The sequence below is a fragment of the Corythoichthys intestinalis genome, chromosome 1 (genome assembly GCF_030265065.1).
Source record: "Corythoichthys intestinalis isolate RoL2023-P3 chromosome 1, ASM3026506v1, whole genome shotgun sequence".
Classification (NCBI taxonomy): Eukaryota; Metazoa; Chordata; class Actinopteri; order Syngnathiformes; family Syngnathidae; genus Corythoichthys; species Corythoichthys intestinalis.
Genome location: NC_080395.1, coordinates 46284403 through 46300321, shown reverse-complemented (window position 1 = coordinate 46300321; position 15919 = coordinate 46284403). Strand labels below are relative to the sequence as shown.

General features: G+C 40.0%; 1 protein-coding gene across 2 annotated transcripts; it reads right to left on the bottom strand.

The window, feature by feature from the left end:
- Window positions 1–1017: 1017 nt before the first annotated feature.
- Window positions 1018–9775, bottom strand: eif4g2a (eukaryotic translation initiation factor 4, gamma 2a). Of its 2 annotated transcripts, XM_057840115.1 has the most exons (20): window positions 9672–9775; window positions 9483–9539; window positions 9055–9180; window positions 8852–8954; window positions 8645–8776; window positions 8501–8567; window positions 8282–8433; window positions 5310–5420; window positions 5038–5220; window positions 4807–4960; window positions 4565–4728; window positions 4382–4489; window positions 3812–3919; window positions 3640–3744; window positions 3343–3558; window positions 2976–3234; window positions 2281–2485; window positions 2003–2211; window positions 1808–1929; window positions 1018–1729 (listed from the first exon to the last, which is right to left on the bottom strand). In XM_057840115.1, the coding sequence occupies exons 7-20, from the start codon at window positions 8363–8365 to the stop codon at window positions 1664–1666; spliced, it is 2094 nt and encodes a 697-aa protein (XP_057696098.1). In that variant the 5' UTR covers window positions 8366–8433; window positions 8501–8567; window positions 8645–8776; window positions 8852–8954; window positions 9055–9180; window positions 9483–9539; window positions 9672–9775; the 3' UTR covers window positions 1018–1663. The 2 variants fall into 2 exon arrangements, with proteins under 2 accessions (XP_057696098.1, XP_057696106.1); XM_057840123.1 differs by lacking the exon at window positions 9483–9539.
- Window positions 9776–15919: the final 6144 nt, after the last annotated feature.

The following is a 15919-nucleotide window of genomic DNA, read 5'->3' as shown; positions in this document are numbered from 1 at the left end:
GTTTAGTGACTGGATCAAATTGACTGTGTGATTAAAGATATACGAGATATGCCATACGATATGATATACAATGCACAAAATCTATACACAAGAGCGTACCATACCATAATCTTCCGCTTGCTCCGGAGGTTGGGTCACGGGGGCAGCAGTTTTAGCAGGGAAGCCCAGACTTCCCTTTCCCCAGCCACTTCAACCAGCTCCTCCGGCGGGATCCCAAGGCGTTCCCAGGCTAGCCGAGAGACAGTCTCTCCAGCGTGTCCTGGGTCTTCCCCGGGGCCTCCCGCCGGTGAGACGTGCCCGGAATACCTCTCCAGGGAGGCATCCTTTTGGTGGCATTGCAATCTAGTGACATGCTTTGTTTCTAGTAGTCTTTTGGTCATTTCACCCTTATTGTGCAGAGGGCTCATGAGCACATTTTACCTTTTTGTGGCAGGAAGATAGAAGTTGTGATTTCCATGAATGCAAGCCTTGAAGATCAAGGGGGCCCCAGGTCCTAACTACAAGCACCGCAGCAGTTCACCACTCCAGTTTGACAAGTGTGTTAACTCTCAGGGTGCAAATATGCAAGCTCAACTATTTCCATTTTAATTGTTGATTGCACAGATTAAAAGGTCAAATGTTTTATTATGAAACTTATCAAGGTCACACAAGGGCAGTTCAAATATTTCAAGGAAGCTCTGTACTGGACAAAAACAAGTGACATGAAATGTACTTTATTCAAGGTTGATTTGCAGATGTCCACACAAACCGTTGCTTACATTACAGTGACACCTGAAAGAAAGCGCAGGCGGGCACATGCAAGATTAATAAAAAAACAAAAAAAAAAACACTTAAAAACCCCAATGATATGGCAAACTGGAAACTAAGCTTTGGCTGTCTCGATATGATAAAACACTTTCAAGTATAGTCAGATACAGAGGTATATTCATAAAAAGTGATAAATTAAAAAAAGGCAACATCGATTTATTTTACAGCACATAACTAACATCCACGCTCCAAACGCTTGATTTAGTTAAAAAAAAAAAAAAAAAAAAAAAAAAAAGTCACAAGCATCAAATATAGATAAACATCCCCAGAAGCAAAACGAATTCATTGCTTAGAGAAAAAAAACACAAAAACAAAATGGCAACTGTCAGGTGCTCCCGTCATTAATTGCTTGTGTTGCATGCCACAAACATCCACATTAAACTGGCCGCCACCTGATGTCAAACTTAACACGAGAAAGCAAAAAGACTGGAGCTTCCAGACAGCAGCCAAAGTACAACAATGACAACAAAAAAAAAAAAAAAAATCATCTGCAAATTAGGATTGTTCTTTATATCAAAATTAAGAAAGTGTTTGATACTATTGCAACGACTCATGATGTGCAGCAAAGTGCATCTAAAAACAGATAAAAATGAGAGTCTCTTTACAATACATGTTCTTATTTGTAAACAGCAGTGCCTGATGACTGCAACCTCATTATGAAACTGTATGGTTGCGTTCAATGTTCAGCTAAACAGTTCCTGTTAATCGACGTGAATTTAAAAGATACTTTGAAAAATCTTTAAAGCGAACGATAACGTGTTAACGCTGGTTAAAGTCGATTAGTAACAGTGGTGTTGCTGCTTACTGGGGGAAAGTAGTTAAAACAGGAATCAAATTCCGAAATGACTGGGGGAATTTAGTAATCTTCATCCTCCGACTCCTCATCTTCAGCAGTCTCAAGCCAGGTGAGCCACTGGTTTACCTGCATAATAAAAGGACAAAAAAATTAAGACTGGTTGTTTTCTGAATCTCCCTGGCCCCTAAATATAGTAAAACGTACATGAAACAATGCTTTTCCTTTTCCTGGATACTCTTGAGTGACGTCTTCTTTCCATGTCAGGAAGGCTTCTTCTTCAATGATTTCCATGTCGTAAAAGTAAGCAAAGTAACGCAGCAGCATGCCTGGAAAGGGAGCAAGCGCAGTTAGAATTTCTGACAAAAGCATGCGAACGTGAGCGCGAATGCGTGTAGTCACCTTTTGGAAAATGTTTAGTGTTACAGTGGACCTGCAGCGCGTAGAGCGCGGCGACTTGCAGCTCCATGTGGTCATGCAGGAACTTTTGCATGACTGGTTTGAAAGAGAGCAGCAGCTGTTTCTCCTCATCCAGCTGCTCCTTGCTCGGCGACGCCAGCTGCTCTTCGTCGTCATCTGGGTTTATCTCGTAGGCGATGTACTGCAAGAAACTAGTGGGCGAAGATAATGAGGTCGGGTAGGCAGGTAGTCGACGTGTAAGAGAAGGTCTGGATGTGTACCTGGTGGTGAGGATGTTGACAAAGCCTTTGTCAGTGTGGAGCTTGGGAGAGATGTTGTCTTTAATCCACTTGTAAATGGACTGTGGAGATGGATCCACTTTGATTTGCTTCAGAAGCTCCTTCTCCAGCTTCATCAATGGAAATAGAAAGCTTAGGCCTTTGCCCTCCAGAATCTCCAGCATCCGGTCCTTGTTCTGATCCATTTCTGAAGACGAAGCAATAGTCACTCATCAACATCTCTGCTATAACATTTATGGCTTCTAGAAAGTCATAATTTAACTATGCCAGCTTTCATTGGAATAGATTTAGAGTAGGAAAAATAATACCAACCAGGGTGATTTTTCAGTAGTCTAAATATGTAAATAATATCTACAGTAATGTGTGATGCATAACCATGCATAACATTTCAGAGGTTATGCATCACACATAAGGAGATATATATATTTTTTAATTATAGAAAAAAAAATCATCAATGCTGCAGCTAATCTAGAACGGCTCTGTCAAGTCTTCCATTTGTTGTTTATTTTAACTGTGATATTAACACGGCTTATGTATAGTTTTCAGACTTCTATTTCGTAATTGTGTCTTGCTCATTTTGTTGCTGCCTAATCAGTTGTGCAACCCGTTTACTGCCTTTTGACTTGTGGGTAAACAAGGTAGCAATTCACCTAGCGTTGAATAGATTTCAGACATACCAGGTAGCATCTTCTGCATGTTGACCTTGCTCCTTTGGAAGAGATCGGCGAGCCACTCGCGATCTTTGAGCTTCGCCATTTGTTGCAGACAGAGCAGGAAAAGAGGGAAATGGGTGCCGTTCTCCAGCTGGTGGGCCAAATCAGTCATGCTGATCAAGTCGGCCACGGCGGCCCGTGACGCAAACTGAGCCAGGTACGACTTGACCAGAGGGACTTCTTCCTCGATTTTGGGACACTGGTCCAGTACGCCGAGAACTGCCTGTTCGGGGAGAGTCGGCACTTTTGGAATATTTCTAAAGTCTAGATTTTCACCTGTAGTTGGCGAGCGTAGCAAAACAAGGGTTCAAGGTATGAGCATTACACTAACCTGCAATAGGTTCTCACTTGTGACAAGGCCCTCCGAGCAAAGCTCGTGAATCAAGGTGCTCGCAAGTTCCTTATCGTCATCTGAACGACTAAGCGAAGACACCACTATTTTGTTCAACATCTCTGCTAAAAAGTGTTTAGGAGCCTTCATCTCCTTCACAGCGGTCACGGCCTCGCTGACGTTCTTGCTGTTCATGTAGTCTGCAACAAGAGTCTCCTAGGGGGGAAAAAAGGTGAAATGCGTAACAATGCGTGTAATATACATGTTGCTGTACACAAATGTGAAACGGAACTTTACCGTCATTTTATGCATTTCTTCCTTAGTCGGGGGTAGCTTCTTGTTGGACTTAGCAGGTTTTTCCTGAATTGGCGGAGGGTTTGTTTTAAGACCGAGCTGTGGGGACTGCAAAATGAAAAACATTTAATTTGCATTTGGAAAAAGTCATTTCTTTGCCAACGTCAAGAATTACCTGTCCCATTAAGGAACCTTGGGCACTTGGTGGCATCATTGTCATCTGTGGCTGCAGCTTTGGCACTTTTTTGTTCAAGATGAAAGACTGTGCAGGCCTCAGACTAATCTAAAATGTGAGGGGAAGGGGGAGGGGGGAGGCATAACCATCACCCATTTATTTATTATTTTAAATTAGAGTAAAGCCAGAGCAGATAAGAAAAATATCTTTATGTCACCCTTTACAGGGCACTCATTTAACAAATTCGCGAGCCATTGATAATATAACACATCCAATTCGTTTAAACTGAGAACTGGCTATGAATGCTCATTTTTCAATGTAATTGATGGCACGAAATCCAATCCATTTTGATTCAGGCTGGCAACGATCATTCATACATATGTAGACGCAGTCTCAATTATGTAGTTTTTTTTTTTTTTTTTTGGTAATATTTATACGCTAGGACGTTTACAGATTTTTTAAATTAACGAAAATAGTCACTTGCCCTATAAAGGATTAAAAATGATTCATTAAATATTGCAGTAGACTGTGGGGACAGACTTCCGACCATCTACAGAAAAGTCCAAGTACCTCATCAACATTGAGCTTCCCTTTCTTGCTAAAACGTGGGCCCATATCTTTAGACTGCATCTGAACCGAGCCATTCTGTTTATGGCTGAAAACGGGTGAACTCTGACCCTGGGGAGACAATTTGAGTTAATATCAAATCTCAAATCAAGGCACTGAACAAAAAATAAATCTTATGGTAATCACCTGCATCGCCTTGATAAAAGGTTTGTTTCCTGTATCAAACTGGGACTGATGTAAACTGTTATTCATCCCGATATGGCCGTTAAACATCGGGTTGGAGCGGTGGCGGCCCAAAGTTGGAGAGTAGTGATCTTGAATAACTCCAGGACCCGTTCCAATACCGATTCCTGGACGAATTAGTAGTGAAAACAAATGTTACAGTGGTTTTGCATTGCTGAATGGATTATAAATGTATTGTGTCATACCAGGCATTTGTCCGAACATATCAGCCAGTCCCCCGAGCCCTTCTTTGTCAAATCTGACCCTGCCTTGTAGGAAAGAGTGGTCCAGGAAGGCATTATCCATGAAAAAATCAGACCTCGAGACATCAGACTGAGGCGGAATGAACACACCCAAGTCCTAGAAAGCACATGAGTTTGACATGAAGACAGATTGACGGGTGACGAATGAGGAAGTGCGCAAAAGTCGTAATTAACCTTTACGGCATCCTGACGAACTTGACTGATCGTCTTTGGTCCGTTGTCAAAATAGGCTTTACGAGGCACCCAGTTGTTCTCCCGCAGCTCCACTGTGTTCTGCAGCAGGAAGCGAATCCTTGCAGGCAGTTCCTTATTGTTGGTCAAGGCCTGCATGCGGTCAAAGTACTGATTCATCAGGGACTGAAATGAAAATCAAGAGGTTGTCGTCAGTGAAACCAAGACGACTCTTAAGGACTGCTTGAGCATCGCGACGATTGCTACAACCATACCCTTGCTTTTTCATGATCGAGCTTGGGTCCCACTGTCTTCATTATCTGACAGAGGCATTCCAGGTCTTCTCCCATATCCTTAAGTTGGACTCTCTTCTTCTTTTCCAAAAGCTTGAGACGAAAAACGTGTATTAGAATTTTCCACTTTTAGACAGACAATCTGTTTTACATATACAGTGGTGCCTTGACTTAATAGATTCCTATCAAGCTTCGAACAGCGTCCCAAAACATTTCGTACTAAGGAGAAACATTTTTTAATGCCAGTAGTATTTTAGCCAATCAAATGTGCCTCAGATTACCCCACTTATTCATCACGTATTGGCTACCCTCTGTGTGCTGTTTGTTGCAATTGAAGAACTTCACAAGAGGTGAAAAGGGTTTTGTCTCAGAAGGCAAAAAAAAACAAAAAACAAATACAGTAACTATAAAGGGTGTGCATGATTTTTTTACTTTATAGCTTTCGAGTGCGTACGGCACGTTTGGGTTGTACACGCATACACTTAACCGAAGTCACGTTTATAAGCAGTAAGGATGCAACAATACTCAGGTTTTTTATATTGATATTGCGTATCGATATTTTATATCGATGCGCCCACTTTGATTCAACACGCAAAAACATTAGATCCAGATGAAAATCTCCCTAAATGTATTTCACGAATTTATTTTTGTAGTCTCTCGCTAAAATGTCCGGCGCAGCTTTGCCTTGAAAAAAAACAATCTCTGCCGCTTGCAGCCCCCCTCCCGCAGTCCTCCCCCAAACTGCTTGAAAGGTGGGAGGTGTGGCGCACAAGGATCATTGCTCGTGACGAAAGAAACTGGAGGCAGCTTGCCGGCTTCGATGTCGTACAGATCCGTTGTTTGGCAGCATTTTTGGTGAGCTGATATGCTATCCCAACTTGTACAGATTTAACAACAAAGACTGTCTTTCCAGATACGCACAACAAAGTCCGCCAATATATTGTTGACAACATGGCTGCTACGAACAATCTTGCTTTGACAATAGACAGCTGGACACCCCGGGATGACACTGAGAGCCATCTAACGGTTACATGATGAACAATGAGTGGCATATTAAGGGGCCGTTTACATGATGACTCTCCGAGAAGACGAACAATTTCAAATTTGCATTTGCGTCTCCGTTTGAACAATGTCGCAAATCCGCATGAAACTATGTAGTATTCATGCCAGGCCCTAGGGGGCAGTGCAGATTTACTGGGCGACAGAGTGATGGACTATGACCCCACCAAGCTCCCTCTGCCCGGAAAAAATATGCCCTCCCACTCGAAGCAATGTCATTTTTCTTTTGTTCAAAAAGGCACAAAAATTGAAACGTTCAACATATTTAATTTAAAAATATTATTAAAACAGTAAATTAAAGCCAACATTCCGCCATATTTGCTGTTTTTAATGTTTAGTAGCACCGCTGCGCACGCCCGATGTGACGTGTACGAGTGCTGACATTAACAGCGCAGTCTCGCGCCGCAGGAGCCTTTGATATGCATGCCGAGGAAGACCCCCCTCAACCGGATTCTTCCACTTTGGAGGCATGATTCAGAATTTTTCGTCTTCGCCGACACCATATGCATGCGAGGCGAGTCAGCAACTCAGTCATTGAGTCTGTGTCGCAGAGTCGCCATGTAAACTGCCCCTAAGAGCGCTTTACTTCAAACTCGTCCTGTTTATGACAGTCGAGTGTCAAATGCTGGTGTTGTGCGGTAATGAGCAGACGTGAGTTCTGTGGCGTTTGTTAACTTTAATGCCCGACAACACTAGCGCGCACACGCAAGATGTCTTCAAATAGCAACATATATATGCTACATTATGACCCCCCCAGTACCATGCCATTGGCTGCGTGAGCCCAGAGTGATCATGGGACACGTAGTCCATGTATTACATCAATGAATTAAAAGCCGCCATGACTGAATGGAAGTTAAGAAGGCCAAATCAATCCATACCAGTGACTATAGATGCTGCTGTAAATATTGTTAATTCAGTACGTAACACAGATAGACTCGGACCATGTGGTAAACATACCTGCTAAGAGAACAGTAGCAATCAACAGTGTACCCCGCCTCACTTTACAAACAGTAAGGATTGTTCTCGGCACTTTTATACAAAATTTCTTCAGATCAGTAAGTAGTAAGCACATAAATATTATGCACTAAAATGCATGTTTATATGATAGCATTGTTATTTTTGCTTGTTAGCAATAAAAAAAAAAAATTTTTTTTTTAAAAAAACTCGTATTTTTTGTTTCAGAGCATTAAATGTATCGTAATCGTGTGCCTCGTATCGAAAATCGTACCGAACCGTGACTTGACTGTATCGTTGCATCCCTAATAAGCAGTGTCAGTTTAAACATTTTATCCGTTAGAGGTCTAAGAAATGTGCAATTTGAAACAGTTGCTCCCACGAAGGTCATTTACACCAGGTACTGTCGTTCTCTTTGAGGAAAGTTTTTGTTAAAGTCATTGGCTGCTTTTGAAGGCGCGAGACGTCCAGCCCGTTTTGACTGGGAGGGGCGAATGAGAACATTCATTCGCTCCTCCCAGTCAAAACGGGTTAGACGTCTAGCGCCGTCAATTTCACTAAAAGATTAGCATTCAGACTTTAAATGAATTGGGTGTCAGGCAATAAGTTAATTTAAGGTTACTTCTTGTAAATTTTGGAGCTATTCTGAGTCACTTCCTGTTCATTTTAGGGCGATACCACATCACTTCTTAACTTATTGCTACCATTGATAGCACTAGAATGAATGCACTTCAGGTTCATTCTTGTTGATTTTAAGGAATGTTTGTATCACTTCCTAGTTATATGGGTCTAGTCACTTCCTGTACTGCCAGCTCCTCCCAGTCAAAAAGGATTGGTTTATTTCTGTCAATGGCAGCCAATGATATAATTGCGTAAACATCCAGAAATCATAACACCTCCCCAAAATGTCAAGGTTCCACCCTTGTGCAAATAGAACTTACTGTTTTGATGCATTTATGGAGGATGGATTCGTGGATAAGATGGAGTTTCCCGAGTTCTCCAATGAATTTGATGTTGCCAAGCATTTTAATCTTGGCAATAGCACGCTGTTCCTCCTCCTCAGATGTGAGAGGGCAATCATGTTTGTCAAAAACTACCCAGGTAAAAAGAATGACAAAGTTAAATGGGATCCTGAGAAAAATAAAATATTTGCCACATACCCTCCACATTTCGGGCACGATTTTCAAACTCATCTTGAAGCTTGGAAATGAGAAGCCTTCTGAAGGTCTGCATTAGACAAAAAGAAAAATGAAAAAAAGCATAAAAGATTAAATATTTTGTAGAGAAAGCATTAAAGTATTTACTGTGTTCTGCTTTTTTGTTGTGGAATTTTCAGCTGCTGGATCTTCAAAGTTTGGCGCGTCTTCTGCCAAGCGTAGACATAGCTGAGCATATAACTGACTGTACTTGGGCTCTTCAAGGGCTTTGTCAACAATCTAAAGAGAGCAAATATTAAATAAACGCCTTGATGGGCTACACAAATTGCTGCAAAAATTAAAGACCACACCTACCAACAAGATGATTCCTTTCAAGACAAGCTTAGAATCCACACCCACATTGAGGAGCTCCAGGCACAGTTTGTCAAACTTCTCAGGTGTCAGTTTATTAAGTATGCTAAAAGAAACACAAGATAAGCCAGCATCTTAACACGAACCGTATCCCTCCCTTTTTGACAAATGAATACATTAGTTGAGAATTACTGGCCCAAACTCACCCTCTCACTTTTCTGAAGATTGCATCGTGTTGCCCTCTCTCAGCAGAGAAGCTGGCCTCTCGCCTAGTGCTTCGAGAAGGTATCCATCTCTGAGCGGCAGAACCTGGGGGTTTCCCCAGGAACTCGCTGTAATGAGCAAACAAAGCTGACATTACAGCAAAATATAACCGTGCGTCACTTAAAACAATACGTAGCCAGAAAAGCCTGTTTAGTCTAGTTAAACGGCACAAATTAATGGTGATAGTGTAGAGTTGTAATGTGTGTGTAACACCTCATTGGCAGCTATAAAAATACGCTAAATGTGGAGGGGGGAAAAATTAAGTGTAAAATCTGTCCCTCCATTATTTTCAGGCCAGCAGATATTTGGTAAACTACTACTAACATGCAACTGACTTGTAGGATACATTAAAAATTCAAATAAAAATCACCTTTTGCTTTCAGCCTTGGGAAAGTGCTGAGGTGCACCCCCACCTCCTCCCCCTACTCTGTGATGCAAGCAGAAAAAAAGCGTGTTGAAACGTGAAAGAGTGTATGCGTATGCTAGTTCCTGGTTGTGTGCGTCATGTTTTGGGAGAGTTCCCAGTGCTAGTAGGAATCGACGGGTCTGGAGAAAATACCTGAAATGAGAAGGAACCCCTGGTGCAACAACACTCTCCACTTTGGCGGCTTGACTACAAATATTTGGAAAAGAATTGAGTTCTGGGATGGAATCGGGGAAAAGCAACCTACATGAAGAGAAGAATAACAGTCATAAAAAAAGCAGATTGAAAATTCAACTGAGAAGTCGGTTAAATAAAACAAGTTGAGAAATTAATACCTCACGAGTACTAAATTTTCAAATGGCTTCGATATTTAGCTTGACATCCATGTGCAAATACACTCCTTTAAGTACAACTCTGCCATACAAGTCGGACAACTAAGTGTTTTAATGAGGCAAAACTTATCTTATTGCAATCAGATTACAAATAACATTCCATTTGCACGACCTAAGTCGAGTTTCTAGGGCAAGTGAGGCCGTGAAAATTTCACAATTTAGAGGCGTCGACTTATTGCCAGCAAATGATTGATGACCTTTCGAGTAGCAGGTGAACGAGTTGGTGAAATGCTCATGTATCGTTTTATTTCAAGTTATGCATATATTTAAACTTATTTCACGAGCGAGAGAAGCAATCTCAATAAGTTATGCGTATATTTAAACTGATTTCACGAGCGAGAGAAACAATCTCAAATGTCTGCACGGCTTTAAGGAAAAATGTTGTGTTGCGTGTTCTACTTCTATGGCAACAGTTAGAGGTGTGCGAAAATTCTTTTTTTTTTTTTTTTTGTGCGAAAATTCTGATTCTTGGATATTTGCGATTCGGATGTGGAAGATTTGAGAATAATTCACAAACATCCAAATTCCGATTACTGAAATATGTCAAGTAAAGCAAACAGTCAGCGCAGTCTTCAGGACGCATTAAGGTACGGACCAAGAGTAAACATAATGCTTGTCATTACCTGGGTAATGACAATACTCAACTCACGGCTCTGGCTCAACTCATGTCGCTGGATTAAAAAAACAATACCTGACTGCTGCCGACAGCTGCTACAAACTACGTCCACATGCTACGGTAGATAATAGAATCATATGTATATAAATCTAGATGCGAAAAGACAGACTTGCCGGCGTTGGTACAAGGCCGCCATCTTAAAGCAGTAGACTTCCCTGAATGGCTGTAGTGACGAACCTAATTAACTTTTTATCTAAAATACTCCTAAATCGGCAAAATCTTGACTTGAATCGATCTTTCACATGTCGAAAGTAGACAGAAGGGAAATTTTAACAACTTTAATGGTCAATTCACAACATTAAATTAATTGAATGTACTTTAAAGCTGCCGATACAGAATGGGGACTTGGGTATTTACTGTTTTGAACTGTTAACTTGATACTGAAATAGTCGTTTAAGCCCGAGATGCTTTTTATATAATTTTTATAACTAACGTACGAAACATTAAAAGCAGCTAATAGCTTGGGGGGAGGGTCATCAATAATCTATTTATGATTGCAATCGAATGGTTATCTCCCCAAAGATTCCCACCTCTAGCAACAATACAATCTGGAATTATGCTATGTTATAAACGAAACTCTTATTAAACTATACAATCCCCATTTACAATGCCGCTTATTATCTTGGCATTGTGTTGATTTATTATAATTATTTACAAAGTGGCTATAATACCGCACATTTTGAATGCTATTTATCAACTCACTAGATATAAGAATATACACTACCGTTCAATAGTTTAGGGATTAAGCGACCCCAAACTTTGAACCGTAGTGTATCATATGGGATTTTTCATTATGTACACTACGGTCTAAAAGTTTGGGGTCGCTTAGACCCCAAACTTTTGAACGGTAGTGTATCTGGATGTAACAGTTACTCGATACTATTTTCGAAACTAGAAAAAAATATATATATATTTAAACTGAACTCATTCAGTGCCATTGACAATGATAGACGTCCAATCATGTGGCTCTTAAAAACTGAATTAGCCATCTAGTACTACTCACATTTACAGTTTTAAACAGTAGCCATTGAGTCAACAGGGGAAATAAAATTCTCCATTACTATCAAATACACCTTCATGACAAAAAATTTCTGGTGACCTGTGGTCGTGCAAAACCAAGTAACTGGGTATTGATACTTTTACAATCAAATATATCCGGACACAACATTTCAGTATCAATACTTTGATAACTGCATAGTATACATGTCATTATCAGGATAAAAAAAGAATGTCCATATTGCACCCAATATGGGCTTTTTCCTTACTAGTAGGTCAATTTTGGGAATTTTGATATTTGGTAGTAGGCCAATTTCATGCTACTCATGAGGTAAAACCGGACACAGATTCACACTTCTGTAACTGGGGACGCATTTGATAACTTCAAATGTCGTATTTGCAGTGTTGTTGATAACGGCGTTAGAATATAACGTCGTTATTTTTTTCAGTAGTGAGTAATCTAATTACTTTTCTCATCTTGGCAACGCCGTTACCGTGACTGAAGCGGGAAAGGCGTGCGTTACTATGTTGGTTGAATGACGCAAGAAAAGTCTCAAAGAGACGGACTCGTGGAGACGAGAAAGCAGAGCAGGAGTAGGGAGGAGGCAAGGGAGTTGTGACGGAGTTGAAAACGCGATGCTAGGTGGCTCCAATAATACCTGACTGTAGCCGATAGCCTACAAACTACGTCCACATTATGCTACGGTAGATATCACATAATATAGCACTAGATGCAAATGACGGCATTAGCAACATGTATAAAGAACTAGATACGTTAGTAAACAGCCACCATCTTAAAGCAGTAGACCTCTCAGAAAGGCTCTGTTGCAGAGACTTCCAAGCGAAACCTAAGTGTTTTTATCTATAATGCTCCTAAATCGGCAAAATCTGGACTTAAATCTATCTTTAAATAATGAAAAAGTTTTAAAACTTAAACATGTCGAAAGTAGACAGAAGTGAACTAATGCAATAACAATTTTAACAACAGTTGATTCACAACATTAAATGACTTCCACACATAGCAAAGGTTACTAGCCTATCTAGTTATCGCAATATCTGCAATACGCCTGCGTCTAGTTAAGTTTCGGGTAAAGAATTGGGCATGGGTCAATAGTCCCAAAAACCCTTTAAACTTCACATTGTGTGACCTTTTTTTTTTTTTTTTTTTTGAGAAAAAAAAAAAAAAAAACATGAAAAATATCACCAGTTACTTTGCCAAGTAACTAATTACTCTTACATTCAGGTAACTGAGTTACTAACGCAATTGCTTTTTGGGAGAAGTAATTTGTAACTAACTACTTTTTTAAAGTAAGATTAACAACACTGCGTATTTGTATGCCAAAGTTGCACTATTAAATATATATATAGACTGGTATTAGTACATGGACCTTAAGACAGACATGGAAAAGTAATGAAACTGTTTTCTTTAACTACAAGTACATTCCAGTTTGATAAAAGGACAGTCGAGCACGTGACTGCTCCACGTGCCGGTAGGGAAGAATTCTGTACTGTACACACAGGCGGTGCTAACCTGGCACGAGGCACGAGCCTTGCAAACATCGGCGTCTCCATCCATTTTCACAACTAAATACGAAATGCGTAGGTTACATACGTCATTAAAGACAAGATGACTTATGATAGCACCTATTAATGAGTCATAGTCACGATCAATCATCTACTCGTCACACGTCTTGAACTACGTCCAAGGTGCTCGTAGTGCTTCAATCGTGCATACTGGTATAAATTAATCGAATTACAGCATTATTTGCTTGGTTGATACCAGGCGATGTTTGTTTTAACATCATCAAGTTTCGGTGATGGATTTAAAATAGCGTAAAGAGCTATTTAAATGTTATTCGACGATATAGTGTATGTAAAATGTTCTTGTTATATTATTACAAGTATCACTTTAAATAAGTATGAAGAGTGGAAGCAAGAAAAGGAATCCAGCGGCTGTTTTTCTTCAAGTCTTTGTTAAGAAACCGGATGTTAGCACACAGCGACATTTTGGAGGATATCTTCTCGATCGGCCCGTCTAGCCGAAACCATCTGACATTTATTCAATATTCAAAAGTATGCCTTTAATTTATTTCTCCCATCGGCGTCAGATATAGATGAAAACGATCAAATCCACGGAAATCCCCAAACTAGGTCAATTAGCTAACAGTAGCAACTAAGTCGTGATATATCAAAGGCGCTTACCTTTTACAAAAAGAACGTCAGCTTAACTGCTCTCTGTTCGACAAATATAAAGAAAACTAGGCAGCGAGTGCGGGAAATTGGTGATAAATTGGCGTAATTAGCACCAGAAAGCTCGCTTTCCAATAAATAAAAGGGGCGGCCTAGTCGTAGTGGCGTTCAGCTGCTGTGAAGAAAGACTGCTGACTGGCTGTGTGCGTCACGAGGAAGGTTAGTCGCTTTTGAAAGAGGGAAGTCTGAGACGTCATCACCCTGCCCTGGTGACGTCACGTACCGAAAACTCACCCAGTGTTTCGCAATTCACTTTTTACCGTTTAACCTGTTTGTTTTCCTCACAAATGTGTTTATTACATATATATATGGGACAGAAACTCGAACCCCCCATTTGACATCCAATTGTAGTAATTAGCTTTGCAACGGGTAGTAACAAGTTACATTTACTCCGTTAAATTTACATGAGTAACTTTAAGACAAATGTACTCCTAAGAGTAGTTTAACTAAGCCATTCTTTTTACTTTCACAGTACTTGAGTAGATTTGTGAAGAAAAAACGCTACTCTTACTCATAGGCGGAGTTTGACTTTAGTGTCGGGGGGGTCAAAACGTGTTGATGACCCCAAAACACCGTGTCAGCATAAAAATTAACTTACAAGATGTATGCTCGGTTAGTAGCTTAGCCAAATCACTGCGGTGAACTGAGCCGCGTTCTGTTCAAGCCAGCCGCACTTTCTTTTCTGTTGCGTTTCTCTTTCAGGTTTTATCGCACAGTGACAGATGGCGTACGTGCCGAAACATTCTTCTAGAAGCAGAAAACATTATTGTGACGTCACATGGAAGAATAGCTCGATAACAGAATCGGTTGTCTGTCGCACCTGAGAATGCGGGATCGAATCCCGCTTGAGGTCTTTGAATTATTATTTTTTTTTTCTCAATAAAAAAAAGAATGATGGCTCAATAAAAAAAAGAATGATGGCTGCCTGATAAATAAAAACACTGTTAAAATAAAAAGTTTAAAATCAAGCATGCTTTTTCTGTACTTGTATCAAGTATATTGACAGATCGTATTCAATTTGTGGTAGGATTTAACGAAACAGATGGAAAATGTGTAGCTGTCTGAATGAAAAAAAAGAAAAATTCAGAAACAGCAAGAACAGGACTACAAATGTACACTGATAATGAACAAAAAGGTCAAATGACCTCACAGCTACTTAAGTTTTAATCAAGTACATTTATTAACAACCTATACATAAAAAAAGGGAAAACTAAGAGGTGTGCCTTGAACACCAAGTAAAGTACTTCAACCTTGCACTGGTTTGAGGAAAAAGGTCAAATGGCCTAGGAGCTATTGAAGTTTGAAGCTAGTCAATAATTTAAAAAATCATAAAAAAAATTTGGAGGCATAAATTGGAAAACTAAGAGGTGTGCCTTGAACACCAAGTAAAGTATGTCAACCCTGCACTGGTTTGGGGTCAAAAGGTCAAATGGCCTAGGAGCTATTGAAGTTTGAAGCTAGTCAATAATTTAAAAAATCATAAAAAAATTTTTGGAGGGATAAATTGGAAAACTAAGAGGTGTGCCTTGAACTCCAAGTAAAGTATGTAAACCCTGCACTGGTTTGGGGTCAAAAGGTCAAATGGCCTAGGAGCTATTGAAGTTTGAAGCTAATCAATAAATTAAAAAATCATTAAAAAAAATTTGGAGGCATAAATTGGAAAACTAAGAGGTGTGCCTTGAACACCAAGTAAAGTACGTCAACATTGCACTGGTTTGAAGTCAAAAGGTCAAATGGCCTAGGAGCTATTGAAGTTTGAAGCTAGTCAATAATTTTAAAAATCATAAAAAAAATTTGGAGGCATAAATTGGAAAACTAAGAGGTGTGCCTTGAACACCAAGTAAAGTATGTCAACCCTGCACTGGTTTGGGGTCAAAAGGTCAAATGGCCTAGGAGCTATTGAAGTTTGAAGCTAGTCAATAAATTAAAAAATCATAAAAAAAAATTTGGAGGCATAAATTGGAAAACTAAGAGGTGTGCCTTGAACACCAAGTAAAGTACTTCAACCTTGCACTGGTTTGAGGTCAAAAGGTCAAATGGCCTAGGAGCTATTGAAGTTTGAAGCTAGT